Source organism: Coccidioides immitis (assembly GCF_000149335.2).
Source record: "Coccidioides immitis RS genomic scaffold supercont3.1, whole genome shotgun sequence".
NCBI lineage: Eukaryota > Fungi > Ascomycota > Eurotiomycetes > Onygenales > Onygenaceae > Coccidioides > Coccidioides immitis.
In genome coordinates this window covers 1,948,594-1,966,140 of record NW_004504310.1, presented here as the reverse complement: position 1 = coordinate 1,966,140, position 17,547 = coordinate 1,948,594, and the positions used below count along the sequence as shown (strand labels likewise).

Here is a 17,547-nt window from a genome sequence, read left to right as displayed (position 1 = left end):
AACGGGAATTTTTTTTTTTTTTTTTTTTTTTTTTTTTTTGACAAAATCGAAGCGAGATAACCTTTCGTTTAGGAAAAAAAGGTGTTGACCCTACAGCTACAGGGTAGACTTCTGCGATAGCCTGCCCTGTTCTCCATACACACACATATCGCGTGAGAACGATTGTCTTCAGGATACCTTATACAGTGTGCTCTACATCCACCGTCCGCTGTCGAAAAGCTTGGGCCGGGAGGAGGAGCGTGTGCACCTGAGTGCATGGGGGTGTAGACCTAAAGATGGCTCCTGGCGGAGGAGGCAACATCAAGGTGGTGGTGAGAGTACGGCCGTTCAACAGCAGAGGTTAGCGCCCAGAATATCAGCTCTTTTCAATATCAACATCCTGTGTATATACCCGTTGCTAGACGCTTACCATCACCGGCTCCTCTTTTTTTAACTCTCTTTTGCTTCTTAGAAATCGCCCGCTCAGCAAAATGTATCGTTCAAATGCAGGGGAACCAAACGGTTCTCACACCACCACCCGGAGCCGAGGAAAAAGGTCGCAAGGGCGGCAAGGGCGGCGGCACGATCGACGGACCCAAAGCCTTCGCGTTCGATAAGTCGTATTGGTCGTTCGACCGGGATGCTAAGAATTACGCCGGTCAAGATAATCTATTCAGCGATCTCGGTGCGCCGTTGTTGGATAATGCATTTCAAGGCTATAATAACTGCATTTTCGCCTATGGGCAGACGGGCTCGGGAAAATCGTATTCGATGATGGGATATGGAGAGGAATACGGTGTGATCCCAAGGATCTGTAAGGATATGTTTCAGCGGATTGCGACGATGCAGACGGACAAGAATCTCTCGTGTACGGTCGAGGTATCGTACTTGGAAATTTACAATGAGAGAGTGAGGGATCTACTGAATCCCGCGACGAAGGGGAATTTAAAGGTCCGAGAGCACCCGTCGACAGGCCCGTATGTGGAGGATTTGGCGAAGTTGGTGGTCAGGTCGTTTCAGGAGATTGAAAATTTGATGGATGAGGGGAATAAAGCGAGAACGGTGGCGGCGACGAATATGAACGAGACATCAAGTCGATCGCATGCCGTGTTTACGCTAACGTTAACGCAGAAGAGACACGATACAGAGACAACTATGGATACGGAGAAAGTATCACGGATCAGCCTCGTCGACTTGGCTGGCTCAGAGAGAGCTACTTCTACCGGAGCGACTGGAGCACGACTCAAAGAAGGTGCTGAAATTAATCGATCGTTGTCTACGCTAGGCCGTGTCATTGCCGCTTTGGCGGATCTGTCTTCGGGGAAGAAGAAAAACGCTTCGATGGTTCCGTACCGTGATTCTGTGTTAACGTGGTTACTTAAGGATTCTCTCGGTGGCAATTCCATGACGGCTATGATAGCAGCCATTTCTCCTGCGGATATCAACTACGAAGAGACATTAAGCACTTTGCGATACGCAGACTCTGCCAAGCGTATTAAGAACCATGCCGTTGTCAACGAAGATCCGAACGCCCGCATGATCAGAGAATTAAAAGAAGAACTTGCGCAACTCAGGAGTAAACTTGGAGGCGGGGCGGCAGCCGGCGGCTCTGGTGGTGGGATTGCTGAAGAGACTTATCCACCAGGTACGCCGTTGGAGCAGCAAATGGTGACTATCCAGCAACCAGACGGTACCGTACAGAAGGTCAGCAAAGCTGATATCGTTGAACAATTGAACCAAAGTGAGAAACTTTACAAGGATCTCAACCAAACATGGGAGGAGAAATTGGCAAAGACGGAAGAAATTCACAAGGAACGAGAAGCTGCTCTGGAGGAACTTGGTATCAGCATCGAAAAGGGTTTTATAGGCTTATCCACGCCCAAGAAGATGCCCCACCTGGTTAATCTCAGTGATGATCCGCTTCTGGCCGAGTGCTTGGTTTATAATATCAAGCCCGGGACTACTACCGTTGGAAATGCGGACACCGCAACAAACTGTGAAATTCGTTTGAACGGGTCGAAGATTCTTCATAATCATTGCAAGTTTGAAAATGTGGACAACGTCGTCACTATTGTGCCCACTGAAGGTGCCGCTGTAATGGTCAACGGGCTGCGAATTGATAAACCCCAACGACTACGAAGCGGCTTTCGCATAATCCTGGGCGATTTCCATATATTCCGATTTAACCATCCACAAGAAGCTCGTGCTGAACGAGTCGAACAAAGCCTGCTGCGTCACTCGGTGACAGCCAGCCAACTTAGCTCCCCTATTGTGCCTCGGACTCACGATAGATCAATGAGTAAGAGTGGCTCAGACGTTGATGGAGATTCCGTTAGAGCCGAGTCACCCATGCCGTCACAGCGAGGGAGGGATTCGGACTGGTTGCTCGCTAGGCGGGAAGCAGCTAGCGCGATACTAGGTGGCGATCAAAAAATCTCACATCTTACGGACGACGAGTTGGATGCTCTATTTGATGACGTCCAAAAAGCACGCGCTGTGAGAAGGGGCAAAACGGAAAATAAATTCTTGGAAAATGAGGAAGATTCAGACTCCGTCAGCTCCTGTCCTGTGCGGGATAAATATATGTCTAACGGGACGATTGATAATTTTTCCTTGGATACGGCGATAACTATGCCGGGGACTCCTCATCACACCGAGGATGAGGATAAGGAACTTAGAGAGCCTGCGCTGCAGATGGTCCGGGACAATATGCAACATCAGTTAGATAAGCAGAAGGCGGAATACCAGGAGAAGCTCAGAGCCGCTGAGTCATCACAGCAGGATGTCGAGGAATTACGCGCTGAAAAAGCTCGGATGGAAGAAGCGCTTCTCGCGGCAAAGGAAGAATTCCAACAGCAATTGCAAAAGCAAAAAGAAGCATTTGAGTCTCATATCAAAGATTTGGGCCATGCACCTCTCAAATCGTATGAGAATGGCTTCCCGATTCTCGAACCTAGTGAAATAGAGATTGCTAGAGCAGTCTTCCACCACTGGCGGCGACGTAATTACGTCCGCATGGCTGAATCTGTCCTTCAACACGCGTCATTACTCAAGGAAGCGCAGGTGATGAGCCATATAATGGAGAAGAATATCTCGTTCCAGTTTGCCATCATTGACGTTGGCCAAAGTATGGGATCCTCGTATGATCTCGTCCTTAATGGTATATCGGGTGACGATGATATAGCTCTTGACGATGCGAAGAAGCCATGCATTGGTGTTCGAGTGATTGATTTCAAAAATAATGTCATCTATCTGTGGTCTCTTGATAAATTACAACGCAGGGTACAGACGATGAGACAGATGCATCAATATATCGACCGACCTGATTACATCCAGCATTTTAAGCTGGAAAACCCCTTTTCAGAAACTTGTCCACCAAAGTATTCTCTTGTCGGGGATGCTGACATCCCGTTAACTGCGGTATTTGAGGCTCGCGTTCAAGACTTCTCAGTTGAGGTTGTCTCTCCATACACGCAAAATGTTGTTGGACTTGTAAGATTATCGCTTGAGCCCTCTGCTGCTCAGGCACCCTCATCTACACTCAAGTTCAATGTCGTTATGCATGATATGGTTGGTTTCGCCGAAAGAGAGGGTACAGATGTGCATGCCCAGCTCTTTGTTCCCGGTGTATCTGAAGACGGGGGTGCCACGACGACACAGATGATATCAGGGTTTGATGAGAATCCTGTCCGATTTGAGAGTGTTCATAGTATGAGCCTTCCCTTGTCAAGTCCCAGGAACTCTACGCTGAAGGTCAGCATATTTTCGTTCGTTTCAACAATGCATTTAGATAAGCTTCTCAGTTGGGATGAGATGAGAGATGCGCCTGAAGCTCCTCCGCAGAAGAGAAAAGCTCCTAGAATACCCGAATCAGAGTTTTACTCAGAGGAGAGACATGATGTCTTTGCAAGAGTTCAAATTCTTGAATTAGCAGAATCCGGAGAGTATCGTCCTGTTGACGTTCTTCAGAACAATAATCTGGATCCTGGGACTTATCAGCTCCATCAAGGTCTCCAGAGACGTATAGTCATTGACCTTACCTATAATTCGACCGAAGGTCTGCCTTGGGACGACATCACGTCTCTTCGGGTTGGAGGCGTACACTTGCTAGATCCATGGGGGAAGATACCGGATATGGAGACTCAGAGTCCCGATATTCAGCTCAAACTGGTCCACGAGCCGACGATAAAGGACAATGCTGATGGGACCTCGAATGTGACCCTAATCGGTCAATGGGATTCCAGTCTTCACGGTTCGCTACTTCTGGATCGCACAACAGCGGACAAATATCGAGTTCAGATCACGATACGTTGGAACTTGGTCTCTTCTCGTCTACAGGACCCTATTGTATTTGAGCTTGACCAACGACTCCAAATACTAGGCAGGACATATGTCCGACAGCAGTCGATGTTTAAACAATTCTGGGCTTCATCTCGGGTCATCCATTCCACCGTGGGCATGTTTTCACTTGCTGTTCGGCCGGTTTCTGCAAAACGAGCGGCGGATCTATGGCGTATGAACACTCAGAATGACTATGTAAAAGGCGAGGAGCTGCTGAGTACCTGGTCACCACGCAAAGTTTCCTTGGTCCGAGATTATATACGTGCTCGTAAACGACGGCAACGTGTCGCAGAAATCGATGCTGCTCGTGGTTCTTTGAGCACAGGTAGCTTGACGCCTTTGACAAATGGCTGGTCCACCCCGTCAAGAGGCGCTGAGAAATCCCAACGACAAGAGAAACTTCTTCGAAAATATCTCGATTTATGGTCCACAAAGAAGGACCTGGCAGAGACTATTCTCGTTAAAGGCAATACAGAGCCACCCGTCCAAGGAGCAGCGTTTGCGCGGAGAACAAGCAGTAGTGCACCCCCCAAAGCTCCTACTAATGTCTCAAGCAACACCAGTCTCTCAGGTGATGCCGAGAGTACAATCTCTAGTCATATATCTTCATCCGAGCCTTCAAAACCTCGCTTCCTAGCCACCATTCAACATATACCCAAGAATCCTTCCTCTTCTAAAGCCGGCTGCCTTTATACCCCCGATGATACTAATACTCACTGGGTCCGACGTTTTGTTGAACTCCGACTTCCCTACTTACACGTCCACTCCGTTCCAGATGGAGACGAAATCAATGCGATCAATCTTCGCAATTCCCACATTGATCATGAACCAGATTTCGCTCGATTACTGGGGCCTTCGTCCAGGGGTGCCAATAATGAACGGAGTAGGGAATCGATGCGAGGACGACCAAATGTCTTCGCCGTGTATGGGACGCAGAATACGTACCTATTCGCGGCGAGGACGGAGGCGCAGAAGATCGAGTGGATTTTGAAGATTGACCAGGGGTATTTTAGTGGTGCTCGCGCGGGTGTGGGAGCGAGCTAAGTATCCCTCTAGGTCGATGGTAGGGCATCGTTTTCGCCTTTTTCTATTTGTGTCGTTATAGAACTTTTGCCATCCTGGTCGGTCATGGAAAGGTAGGGCAATGTGGATTATCATTTTACGGGGATTTAAAGGGACATTTCAGGAAATCTATTTCGATTTATCAGCCTAATTTACCTTCAATTTTTGATCTTCCACCCTTCTTTTCTTGTTTGTTAGTTTTCGATTTTGACATCACCCTGCCTGGTGCACTGCAGAGGAAGAAAGGACGATTCCCTTAAACCCTCTCTTCTAAGCTCACTTCATTTATTCTATTCTACTGTTACATATTTGAGAGAGATATACCCCCCCTTCTCAACCGCCTGCAACCGTGTGTATCTTTTGCTCTTTGACTTTTGGATGACTGTGATATTTTGTCGAGGACCACCTTTGCATGCTGCTTTATCCCGAGAACCTTTCTTTTAATAATGTATTAAATTTGTGTCGTGCGCTGGCGATGATACCCCTTTAGAATACAGCCATAGTGACAACCAGAAGAATTATTTGCTCATTTGCTCTATGGAGACTCATGTTTTCCGATATCTCGAGATCGAGTGTCTGCATCACTGACTACAACATTTTACTGGCGGGAATCGCCATCGTTTAAAAGTTTCTAGGTGCTATTTACACTGTATCTCTGGTTACGGCGGTAAGACAAGTCAGCCGCAGGGTTTGAGGCTAAGCCGATATTGGATTATTAAGACCTGGATGGCTAGAAGCGAAGGCGAAGTACGCTGTTTGAATCCTGGATTTTAGGTGGAGGATTGGAGTAGAGAATATCACCCAAACATATTAAAAATTATTGCTCATTACTGTAAATTCAACTCTCCTTGAATCTGGTAAATAGGCATCTGTCTGACCAGCACACAGATGGGTATACGAAATAACGCCTCTGCCGCTCATTATGAAAGGTGAATCTGAATCAAAGACATTCACAACAAAAAAAAATAGCACAAACCAATAGGAAACCCTATTTCAAAAGGAATTTATGTGTTCAGCGCGCTTTCTTTGAACCAGAAGGAGACATTATGATTGGGCGAAGAAATATCGCTCTTAAATGGAGTTTGGATCGATATTTGAGTTCGGGTCCTTGAGTATTCCCTTTGCCCATTCTTTTAGCGCGTCGATTTGATCTTTGATGTGTCTCCACCAAGACAGTGCGTCATTTTTGTCGTCGTCATCTTTATCATCTTCATGACTTTTGATGTCGTCTATGCTTTGCGAGTTTCCAGGAACTGGGCAGTGACGGGAGAGGGGGTTGCAGCGATTGGGGCAGGACGAGTCCATGCATCAGCTACGCTGGCTGAAGAAGTGCTAGTGCTGACTAAGTTAACGTTCGATGAAGAAGCTGATGGATCCTCGGGGACATCCGGCGGTGGTGCATTTTTGTCGGAATGCAGACCAACTGGGTGGAAAGGTAGGCGGAAGGTGCCATTGTTAGGGTTAGGTTCGATGTGCAAAGTATCACAGAGGATATTATAAACCTCGATATTTTCTACATGATTGCGGATTAGTCGCTATTGCCCCTACAGTTGTCTTGCATGGATAATGATAGGGTTGAAACTTACGGAAAGGTTCAACGCGACTATTCGGCTTATGAGGGAAGCTCGGGCCGTGAGCAACAAATATCGAGCGCATAAGAGGATGTTCATGGTCATATCCATGTATGCCACGGGGATGATACGTGATGTTTTTTGTTTTGGCCACTTCAATGTCGAAATCCGTTCTTTTGACTATTGCCCAGCCGGTTTTAGGGATGATCCATATGGGCGCAATGCGATCGTTGTTCGAAAAGTGGTATCTTTTAGGCATTGTTTCCCGGGTATAAACTTCAATAGAAGCATTATATAGCCTCGATGCCTTTTCAAGCTCGCGGATAATTTTTGGTATGTCTGCGTCACTGCGGGGTCGAAGACCCTGCAGCGGCCACCCGTCAATACGCTCGATAAGCGAGAGATCGACTAAGCTATCGAGCTCAACAAGCCGGTTTGTTGATGTGGTTGCCATTCCGTGATCAGATACAACGATGACATTCACAATATGTGTCAAATTTCGAGCTTGCAGGCCGTCAAACAAGGATTTTAACATATTATCTGCATTGGCGATTGTTTTCCTGATCTCCGTGCTATTGGGACCGAACTTATGCCCATCGGCATCAACATTTGGAACATAACTAGCAATAAACTGCGGCCTCTTGTGTTCCCTTGCTGAGTGAAATTCATCATCGTCTCCCGGCAAATCCAGCCAATGCAAAATTCGATCAACTTTGGCGGAGAGCTCTTCACTGCCGTTATACTTATCGAGATAAGTTGGTTCCATGGGCCCAATATGAGCTTCGGATCCCGGCCACATGTGTATTGCCGTCCGTACACCTTGCTTTTCCGCTGTCACCCAGATGGGTTCCGCGTTCCACCATTTTGCTTGCATACTCCGTGCAGGGTCGGTGTAGTAAAAATCCTCCTGAAGTTTTGGATCCCAGAAAGTGTTCCCAACTACTCCATGGCTTTCGGGATATAGACCGGTAACTAGCGTGAAATGGTTTGGAAACGTGACACTCGGGAAACTTGGGAGCATATATCTCGGCGAGATACCCTCCGCGACAAATTGATTCAAAGTCGGCGTGAGTCCACGGGTGAGAAAATCGGCACGAAAGCCATCAAGGGAAATAAGTATAGTGGTAGGACGAAATAATGCCGTTCCATTTGATAGGAGGGTGTATTTATTATGTTGTCTAGCTCGAAACTGGCTTGAAGCTTTGTATGCGCCGAGGAAGAGAATGAGAAAGAGGATAATAATGGCGGAAAACGGGAGACTGAATCTTCGATAAAAACTTTTCGACTAGAGCGACTATATTAGCAATACTCCTCCGTGATCCTATGAATGTGGCAGAAGACAAACGGTACCTCAAGCGGCCGAGTTTCCAACATCAGAGTATCTAAGGAGGACGAACTCGAACCAGACGACAGGGAACTTAACTCGCCATCCTCCTCTTTGTTGAATACATCCCCCTCTTCCATCTCGTACATCAATTCCCCCTCTTCGTCTCCACCCCGATTTATACTCGACTGCGCCCGCCTTTTCTTTCTCCTCCTCTTCTCTTTCTTTCCAATCCGCACACTGCTCCCCATATCATGTGCCGTGCCAAAAATTCTCTTCAACCCGCCGCCCTGGTGTCTATCCTTCGTTAACAACCTCTCTAACTCTTCCTCTTCCTCCAGGACCGTTCGGTCATGCCGGGCAAGCTCTAAGGTGCTTCGCGACGCTTGTACGAGCTGATCATCTTCCGAATCAGAATCTTGATCCGAAAGAGAGCGCAATGAGATAACATCGTCATCATAGCCGCCTGGAGAGAGTAGAGAAGGGCTGGAAGGGGCCAGTCTCGCCGGCATCCTGAGCCCCGAAAACGAATGAGTTTTGGGATTGGAGGATCAAATTAGACCTTTCGGAGCGACGAAAGAGCAGCGCGGTTAGGTCCCTGCCGCCATAATGGAAACAGCCCAGGCAGACTTGATGGAGTATTGACGGGTTGGCTGACCGCGTCTCGCCCTGCTTGATGGTTCGGCGAACAGCATGAGTTGGGATTGTCCGGTCGTCACACCAAGCTCCGAGCAAACAAAGCAAACATAGCCATCCAGCCAACCAGGCTTCGGCGGTGGCTGATTCTGATATTTCCTTGTATACATAAAGACTGAGAGGGCCGACGGCGACATGGGAGAGATCATTAGAGGGAGCTACCTAATTTCCTTTAATTCAGGATATATCCCTCTTCATCGTATTAATATTTCTCGCTGTTGCCCAATTTCTGCTACGCATCTCTGCCCACAGCCTTACGAGGTCACAGCCATACACCGGCTCCCCATCCACAAGAATCCTTAACCACCCCAACCTGTCAGATAATCCTTCCGGGAGCCATGAACCATCCGCCGTATGCTCCAGCTCCCAGGATGTATACACTGCAATCTCATCCGCCACGGTTCGCGGATGGATTATCCCCTGACTAAAGCCGCGTAGGTCCCGAAAGCTCTCGACGGGCAAGAGCGCGTATCCCTCAGGAAATGGAGGTTGAGGCGTCAAGATGTTCAGGTCCATCCTCCCCACGGTTAGCGGTGCCGCAAGATCACTTGAAAGCCGTGGTCCACACTGTAGAATTGAAAATATTAGACGATGGATTTTGGAAACCGTGGCCGGAGCGCCGAATCCATCGCCGCGAAACCCGGATAGTCCATTTCGCGCGCCCCGGATGCTCAAGGATATAGTCAAGACCTGTATGTGCTTGGCTCGGATGGGCAGATGTGTCCAGGAGAAAAAGTATTCTGTTTCATTTCTGAGGATCAAGCTACCCTCATAGCGCAGCGCCTTGAGCGTTCTTTGGCAGAATTCTATGTATTCGGACAACTCCTGGTTGATCTGTTTATTTGCGCAGGCTAGGGCAGCACAGCTGGTCCGAGCCGAGACAGGTTTCTGTTTGATGGTTGGATAGAGCACAGGATAGACTGCTGTTGGATCTGACGATGATCCGCTATAGAGGAGGCAGTCATAGATCTTCTCTCGAAGCTCAAGCGGAAGCTCTAAGAATTTTGATTGCGGCATGCTTTGGGATTCGTTCGCAGTGTTCTTCTCAAGGTGGCCCGGCTCAGCTGAAAAGTAGTTAGTTATCAATGACACGATCGGCGCATGCTTCAAGGAGCTTCGTCAGGCTTCCAAGCTGCCCAACTACCATGTACTTGCCAAGATTTTTAGTCGCAGTCAGAAAGCTGTGAAGCGACAACACAACTCTTTTGAAGACAGCTGATGCGGTTAAATAGCTGATCGCTGGAGACGAAATGAACAGCAGAACCCGACAATATACCCACCTGCTCGAATACAAAGAAGGATATATTTGACTTAGGGTATAATCTAATATCTATATGCTGTGCCAAACATATGGACCAGACTCCAACCCATGCTTTGAAATGAAAGGAAATCCAAACACCAAGGATGCATAAATGAATAGGGAAGAGCAAAAGGAAGGGAAGTCATTTATCATACAGATAAACATAGTACACGTCAGAACACAAAAAAAAGCAAAAAAAAAAGAAAAATGAAACAACAAAATACCTGCAGGATTTTTTTCAATCACGAACTGCATAGAAATTTCTCCATTCACACTTACAACCCCCAGTTCCGCCATCGACAGGTTGCCAACTTTCATCCCGCTTGTCCTTCCTGTCCGAATCTGTCAAATTGAATATCCCGCCTGCAGGCTTTATGAGTGTGCCCCCAAAACCACGAAATTCCAACTGCAGCTTTCTCTCGTTTAATTCAATCTGTGATCGCTCGTTCATTCCATAACAGTATACCATTTTCTTCTTGGCATCGCCGCCGTGTCGGTCCAATTTGATAGTAATCGGGTATGGAAATGTACCAGGACGGGAAAAGTCTGTTGCATAATCCGAATCCGAGGACGGAGACTTTGAAGAGGTAGAGCTTTCCACTAGATGCAACTTGGCCTTCTCTGGCTGAGTCCAGATCTGCACCAGGAACCGCGTTTGTGCCCAAGTGCACCTTACGCGGGCAGCTGATTTGCTGGATCCGCCGTCTCTATCGTCGGGGATGTCTGCAGTATCTGTTTCATTCAGAGGTGCTACCGACTTTAGGAAGATGGAGCGATCGTAGTATGTATAGAACCCGTATCGTTCGGTTGGCATGCCGCGGTCGTATAGTCGGAGTGGCTGATTCTTTGGAAGTGGAAGGAGGTTTGCAGGGGCAGCAGTGCCATCGGAAGCGGTGGTGGGTGATGGGATTATATCGGTAAGGTTTGGAAGCGGGTCAGGAGAATCCCTTTTCCTGTAATTGTTAATGGGTCCTGTGGATAGGAAGGTAGCATAAAAAGGTGTCTCCTCTCCCACAAATGGTGAAGCAATGCCATCTGTGGTATTCCCGAGGAACTCTATGTCCTCCAAGTTTGGAGGCGCTGGTACAGGCGTGAAGTTGCCACTCCTTGAATATAAAGTCATAATGCTGCGAACCAACCGCCTACGCAGACTTGATGTAACTTCCCGCCTTGTCTTAATCGCCATGGCCGTGCTGTGGGAATTGGTCCCGTTCTTGAATGTGATCTCAATCCTGAACTTTGGTGTCTCTGCATCATAAGGCTCGTTCATTTCCTGGTCCTCTTTTGGCAGTGCACAACTCCACATGGTAGACGGATGCACGCAACCAGAGCTTTTCTCAACAGGATCTGGTCCGCCAACGGTTGATATACCCGTTGGTATTGCAGGATATCCAGTTAAATTCAGCCATCGAGACTCAATCTCAGGAGGTTGGCCCCTTTTATTGGTGAATACCACCGCGAGAACAACACTTGCAACCGTTAGTAGCAGCAATATTAATGCGATAGCGAAATACCACCGTCGCCGTTTTCTTCCCTCCCGGCCAGCTCGGCCGAAACAACCCCTGTTGCTAAAACATCCCCTCCCACGCCATAAGCCACCAACCTTTCTCCCAACAGCATCCTCTTTCTCACGTCTTCTGCGTTTTGATTCAATATTACTTTGTAGTACCACTGGGCCCTGGATTACGGGCAAGGTAACAGGAGCTGCAGGCGGACGTGGAGGTAGAGAACCAGAATATGGGTTTCCAGGAGTGTATATCGATGGGGGCGGACGTATGTTTTCCATTCTGGACATGTGTATGCCGCCACGTAGTGACATAGCATTGTGACCATTCGGCGATATGGGACCCGGGGAATGAGGTTGCTGATCAGGAGGAAAAATTGCTCGGTAGCGAATTGGCTTGCAGGATTTTGGTGAAGAATAAGGAGGTGGTATTGATTCCGGTGTCTGAATACTGCATGTTGAGCCCGAAATCTTTCCTGTAGCTGATAAATTTGATGGCTCGACATGTTTGGCTTCCTTTGAGGGCATCCGGGGCGGTAATGGAGAGTTTACTAAAGCAGGTGTCGCACCAGCTGCCTTGAATAAAGGAGTCGCCGTTGCCTGACGTATATTGGGTGAAATCTCCGGGTCATCATCCTCGATAGTTGTAGAGCAAGACTCAGAACGCGGTCTTCTCGCTTGATCGTGCCGCAGATCTGACACAAACTTTTGAAAGAACGGGTTGTTTGAACCCTGTTCTGATGATGGCTGGCTCTGTAAGAAGGTAAAATGTTGTGGATTATTCGCTATAACGCCTCGACCATTAGCTGGTGCTTCAGCCAGGAATCTATCAATATTGGAGCGGCTAAGGCACGCAGAGCAAGGCTGGCTGCTTAAGAGATCGTGTTGACAGGGTATGTCGCGAGCTACACCGCTGTGCTCAGTGGAGGTTGACATGACAAAGGGCACTGATTGCGTAGAGGATGCGGACTCAGGCGAGGCTTTAAAGTCGGGACGATTTGCTAGGTTCGGTGACTGGGACGATCTCGGCGCCACATCTCTGTCCTCTCTCTGTTTATACCAGCCATCCATGTCAGGCCACGCCGTGACATTGCTTTGGATTCTTCCATGAGTACTTTCAGGTGTATCCGGAGAAAATGAAGATACTGCATTCTCCCACTGTTTCTCATCCATGACATTTCTAGAATATGATGGCCCGGCGTTCACCGCGAGAGGTGGCACGGGGGGTGGACTGCTGTCCCCAGTGGGAGGACCACGGCAACTACCCAACGTATTCGATCTTGATAATAAAGGGGATAACAGGATGTTCCACCAGCCTTGAGATCGAGGCCGGGTCGAGATAGTTTCAAGGCTTAAACGCTTCGAGGTATTAACTCTGCTCTCGTCGGAGAAGGACCGCCCGCGCGTAGACAACCACGATGGGGAAAATTCCTCCTCGAAAACCGTCCCGGCCGAATATGAACGGCGCTTTTGCCCACGCTGCGAGGGGCTCTCGGCCAAAAGTTCTGAATGCTTCTCGTTGAAAGTATTTATTGCCGGAATGGCTGGTACTGGCGGGATAGACTCCATTCTAGCCGGTTTCATAAACGGCGTTGGCTGTGAATATACACTTGATGGAGGGCGGGCCTTCGTTGAGTTCGGGTTATCCCAAGCCGCATCCCAACCTCGCTCTTCAACTGCAGGCGTTATCACTATTGATGGTGTAACAGGCGTTTGCTGAGGTTTAGCACTTAAGGGCTCCTCTACCCCATCTGACTTTACAGAGAAGGTTGGAATGCTCATGCCAATCAAAATTGGTCGATCGGAAGGAGATAAGTCTTCGATCTTAGAGGGCTTTTCCTTGGTCTTGCGTGAAATCTTCCGTATCAAGGATTGCTTTTCCATACGCCTTATTGGTCGGAGAACATTGCCGGAATCCTCGGTTGCGTCTTTTAATTCTTCATAGCCTCGAAATTTTGATTTCCATGTCGGCTGCCGCCTACCATCCTGCCGTTCGTGTGTTTGCTTAGATTTAGAAAGAGACTTAAGGTCGTTCAGGTCTAAAAAGCCCCCGGTCGATGCTTGTTGGTATCGAGTTGCTTTACCATCTGCTATCTGCTGATGTCCGTTCCTGGTAAAGTCTGTCACTAGATTCAGCCCGGGTCTCGTCTTCTTTATCGTATTTGTATTGTCATTTTGGCTCGAGGACGTCTGTGCCGAATGTGCGGCCGCGCTCCAACCTCCATTTCGCTCCGAGTGTGAGTTGTGGTTCTCACAGTGGCTCGGTCCTTCTGTTAGATAATCTTCCGGAGATATAAAAGGGTTGTTGCTACGGCCAGCCGTATACTCTGGGGAATCGGATTCAGTAAAAGGTGTCATCACCTCCTCTGTGATCGGAGAGGATAAAGGAAATGTGGGTATCTTGGGAATCTGAAGGTTGATAGGCTTTGATACGCTCGGTTCAACGTGTCGCCGTGTCACCTCGGACGAATTCGAGTCCATTGTCCCTAGCACAGCCTTTGGGCTAGCAACAGTTTGGGTATTGTCAGTACAACTAAAGATCATCATATTTTCAGCTACATTTGGTAGGAAGCTTAACTTACTCCCACTCTCATCACGCTATTGTGGCCTAGGGAGGAATCAAAAACGGTAGGCCCTGGAAGAAGGGCGCATATGGGTGTGGAAAGTACCCTTCAGTTCAATGGTTTGAAATGATTTTGGAAAGGCTGAATGGCAGCAATTAATGGACAAAAACAATTGTGTTATGAAAACAATAAGCAGTCAACAATGGTCACTGAATGGGGGTGCACTGCATAATGGACACCATAACACAGCTCTCAATGGACGTAATACCCCGCCTTGATACTTTGCAAAGGTATCAAAAGCATCACTCCCGAGTTTTAAGTTTCAGGGAGTTGGAGAACAGCTGTCTTGCACCCGTCTGAAAGGTTCAAGAGGTCTGCATGTATCACCGAAGTACACGAGTACTTGATACTTGATAGAGAAGTGGGAAATAGAGAGAAAGGGACCAGAGAAAAATATTAGATGAAAAAAGTTCTCCAACCAGGAGAAAGATCAACTGATCTTGACCCTCGGGAGGTCAACATCTCAACACCCTGACCATGTCTCAGGGATAGTTCGCATTCTACGGAATGACCCATGAAAGAAATGATGGCCAATAATAGCAGTATGGTTCCATGAACTCCATACGGTGCGAAATCAACCTCAAACCCAGGATCCCTTTGACATAAGTAGTCATGGGCTCTCCCGCGTCGATGCTCTTCTAGCTGATTGGATAACGGCGAAGATTGGAACACTTGAAGCTCAACAGAGACACAGGGAAAGCGAGTGGATTGTTTCGGGAGAAAATTGGAATCCCGCATGCCAAACCCAAGACTGAAGGCTCATTGGCCCTCGAACCGCTGGGGATTTGATGAGCAACATGATGGATGTAACCAAGCAGAAGCGCTGGCCGTGTTTTGTCTCCTGGGCATGTCGTTGGAGGCAGTGGACGGTGAGGTTGGAGCGGCTGGATGGGATGTCGTCGCCCGGCGCCAATCACCGCTGCGAGCGCGGCGGGCCGGCAGTGATTGGGCGCCTACAGCCATCCAGTCACAGCGCGCAGCCGGCGTCGGGGGCCAAAATGCTGTTCTTGGCGCCGTCGAGGCATAATTCTTCAACCAAAGCACTTTCAAGCTGGGGGGGACTGAAGACAAGCTGGACAGCAGCATGGAATCCCGAGCGATCGGATTGCCTCAAGTTACGGCTAAATAGCTGGCTCTGGGACTTGCGAAGTTTTAGCTCTCGAACTCATCAATTTTCGGTGAAAAGGATGGACCAGTGGAGTTCTCTGCTGGGCGGGTATTTCGTACCGCCATTGACCACCCATACTGTCAGGCCATCGGCAGGGTATGACGCACGCCTCCGGCAGTGGATCTTAGCAGTTTTTGTGAATAATTTTAAGGTACGGACACCCTGTATTCCGTATTGCATTAGCAGACCTAGTCCGTTGAAGACTTGGCAGTAGTGCATCAGAGCATCGTGAGGGATTTGCAGCTCTGTGCTAGGATAGCTCAGCGCTCGCCTGTTCGCTTCCAAGCAACGCTTCGTGAATGGCATAGCGATGAGATATTGCGTCCAAACGTCGGATATTGACTCGATAGTTCGTAGTTATATTCAAGTGAGCCAGAGGCAATGTTTAGAACAAACACATAGTACTTCTTTGTCTAAACTGGTTTCAGCTTCTGTCTTTCTCCATTTTGAAGTTTTCTCCCGCGCTACGGAGCATTAGGATCAATTCCTTGAGTAGTTCATTCCCTTGGAGCTATTCATTGCCATGAGTCCATGAAGTCATGTTAATTTATTCTTCGTGTAGCGGAAGTTCTCCAGGTCGTTTCTCTTAACCTTGAATTCCAGCTTCTCGAGCGAAGTTTTAGCTACATTGCTACGGCACTTTCGCCTATATTCAACAAACTCCTGCTAGAAGCGAGCGCGGCTCTAACTCCTTTCACCCCGGCTCAAACACCCCGATAACCCCCTGCAGTGGCGAGTTTACCAGGCGCGCGGACTCCGTACAGCAGTAATTTGGCGTGCCATATACCTCAGCAAGAAGGTCCGAAACAAGCACTGCAAACAATGAAGCAAAATAGTTGGAGAGATGCATTCCAATCATTCAGCCAAAGGGACAACTCCATCCCGCCGTATCGAGCGATGGGCCTTCTTTTTCTATTCGCGCGTACCAAGTATTATTCCTCAGGTATCGTTCTTTGTCCTCCTTTGACCTGACAGAATACTCGGCAAGCTTCATAAATATGAAGAACGCTGCACGTCTCTCAGTACACTGTGGTCCACCTCTGCAGATGTCCTGTCTCCTTTCTCCTCATTTATCCATAGCCATGATTGTGGAATTGCGTCTAAATCACTCGAGGTCGCGGTCAGAATACGGGTGTATGCTTAATATGTATTTATGTAAGTATGTAACTAATGAGTGCTGATACGTACATGTTTGTAAGTATGAACGGAGCGCCCATACCGACCTACCATTTTGTGGTACGTGACACCATGAGAATGAGCCACATTGTGTACCAAAGAGACAACTTGCGGCTATATACGTTTCCGGATATCATTCCGACGATGTGACACGTCGAACGTGTTGTCCAGGTGCGCTCGTGCGTATCTCGAGGGATCACCAAAGAACCAAGGAAGATGGGTTTCGCGCGGGAGGTCAACGCGCAAGCTGTCAAGACTGGGGACTGGATGCGTATTGATTTTGAAGTCAACCGCACTTTTCAAAGAGCAGGTCTTCCTCCCTTGTCTTCTGCGGCCAAGCATTTTTGGGGCACCTTTATATCGACCTCCTCCTAATTAGCTATTCCCTCAATAGGTGACCGATTTGAAGTCACATCTTCGCACCGACCAGCACTAACATGACTTTAGCCCAAAGCATACTAGTAGGAGTTAATCAACCATGTCTGTACTCCGTATGGTGGCAGAAGCGTCACCTGGTCCATCCGATGATCATTGTGCGACCCAGCTGCACGCATGGTGATCCTCGTTCTTTGTATGTAGCCTCTGATTATTTCAAACCATAAATAAAGACAAGAGAGACTTCTGTGAGCGAAGCAGCAGAACGATCTGGAACTTGGCACAGAGCTAACACCAGCGTCTGGAGTTTACTATCCTTGTCAATTTTAGAGACCAGTCTTCCGCGGAAGCAGAGCTAAGCCAATAGTCAACGTAAATTTCATGATTTAAAGCTCCAAACGGGTCCTAGCCAGTGAGTACGGAGTAT

The 17,547-nt window shown here is 48.2% G+C and overlaps 5 protein-coding genes across 5 annotated transcripts; 1 reads left to right on the top strand and 4 right to left on the bottom strand.

Annotated features, from left to right (window-relative positions):
* Window positions 1-29: 29 nt before the first annotated feature.
* CIMG_02386 (kinesin family protein) lies at window positions 30-5,364 on the top strand (the record flags this gene model as incomplete). Its single annotated transcript, XM_001248614.2, has 2 exons — window positions 30-339; window positions 452-5,364. Exons 1-2 carry the CDS (start codon window positions 276-278, stop codon window positions 5,362-5,364), a joined length of 4,977 nt encoding a protein of 1,658 aa, XP_001248615.1. The 5' UTR covers window positions 30-275.
* Window positions 5,365-6,180: 816 nt separating this feature from the next.
* Window positions 6,181-8,939, bottom strand: CIMG_10929 (type I phosphodiesterase/nucleotide pyrophosphatase). Its single transcript, XM_012358948.1, has 3 exons — window positions 8,304-8,939; window positions 6,969-8,238; window positions 6,181-6,895 (listed from the first exon to the last, which is right to left on the bottom strand). Exons 1-3 carry the CDS (start codon window positions 8,787-8,789, stop codon window positions 6,612-6,614), a joined length of 2,040 nt encoding a protein of 679 aa, XP_012214371.1. The 5' UTR covers window positions 8,790-8,939; the 3' UTR covers window positions 6,181-6,611.
* Window positions 8,940-9,105: 166 nt separating this feature from the next.
* Window positions 9,106-10,334, bottom strand: CIMG_12688 (uncharacterized protein). Its single transcript, XM_004445610.1, has 2 exons — window positions 10,254-10,334; window positions 9,106-10,037 (listed from the first exon to the last, which is right to left on the bottom strand). The coding sequence occupies exon 2, from the start codon at window positions 9,988-9,990 to the stop codon at window positions 9,151-9,153; it is 840 nt and encodes a 279-aa protein (XP_004445667.1). The 5' UTR covers window positions 9,991-10,037; window positions 10,254-10,334; the 3' UTR covers window positions 9,106-9,150.
* Window positions 10,335-10,511: 177 nt separating this feature from the next.
* On the bottom strand, window positions 10,512-14,258 carry CIMG_12687 (uncharacterized protein; the record flags this gene model as incomplete). The annotated part of the gene is made up of 1 exon (XM_004445609.1): window positions 10,512-14,258. One exon carries the CDS (start codon window positions 14,256-14,258, stop codon window positions 10,512-10,514), a length of 3,747 nt encoding a protein of 1,248 aa, XP_004445666.1.
* A 2,381-nt stretch (window positions 14,259-16,639) lies between these two features.
* Window positions 16,640-17,277, bottom strand: CIMG_02388 (uncharacterized protein; the record flags this gene model as incomplete). The annotated part of the gene is made up of 5 exons (XM_001248616.2): window positions 16,640-16,669; window positions 16,758-16,792; window positions 16,868-17,116; window positions 17,169-17,203; window positions 17,258-17,277. The coding sequence occupies 5 exons, from the start codon at window positions 17,275-17,277 to the stop codon at window positions 16,640-16,642; spliced, it is 369 nt and encodes a 122-aa protein (XP_001248617.2).
* Between the last annotated feature and the right edge of the window lie 270 nt (window positions 17,278-17,547).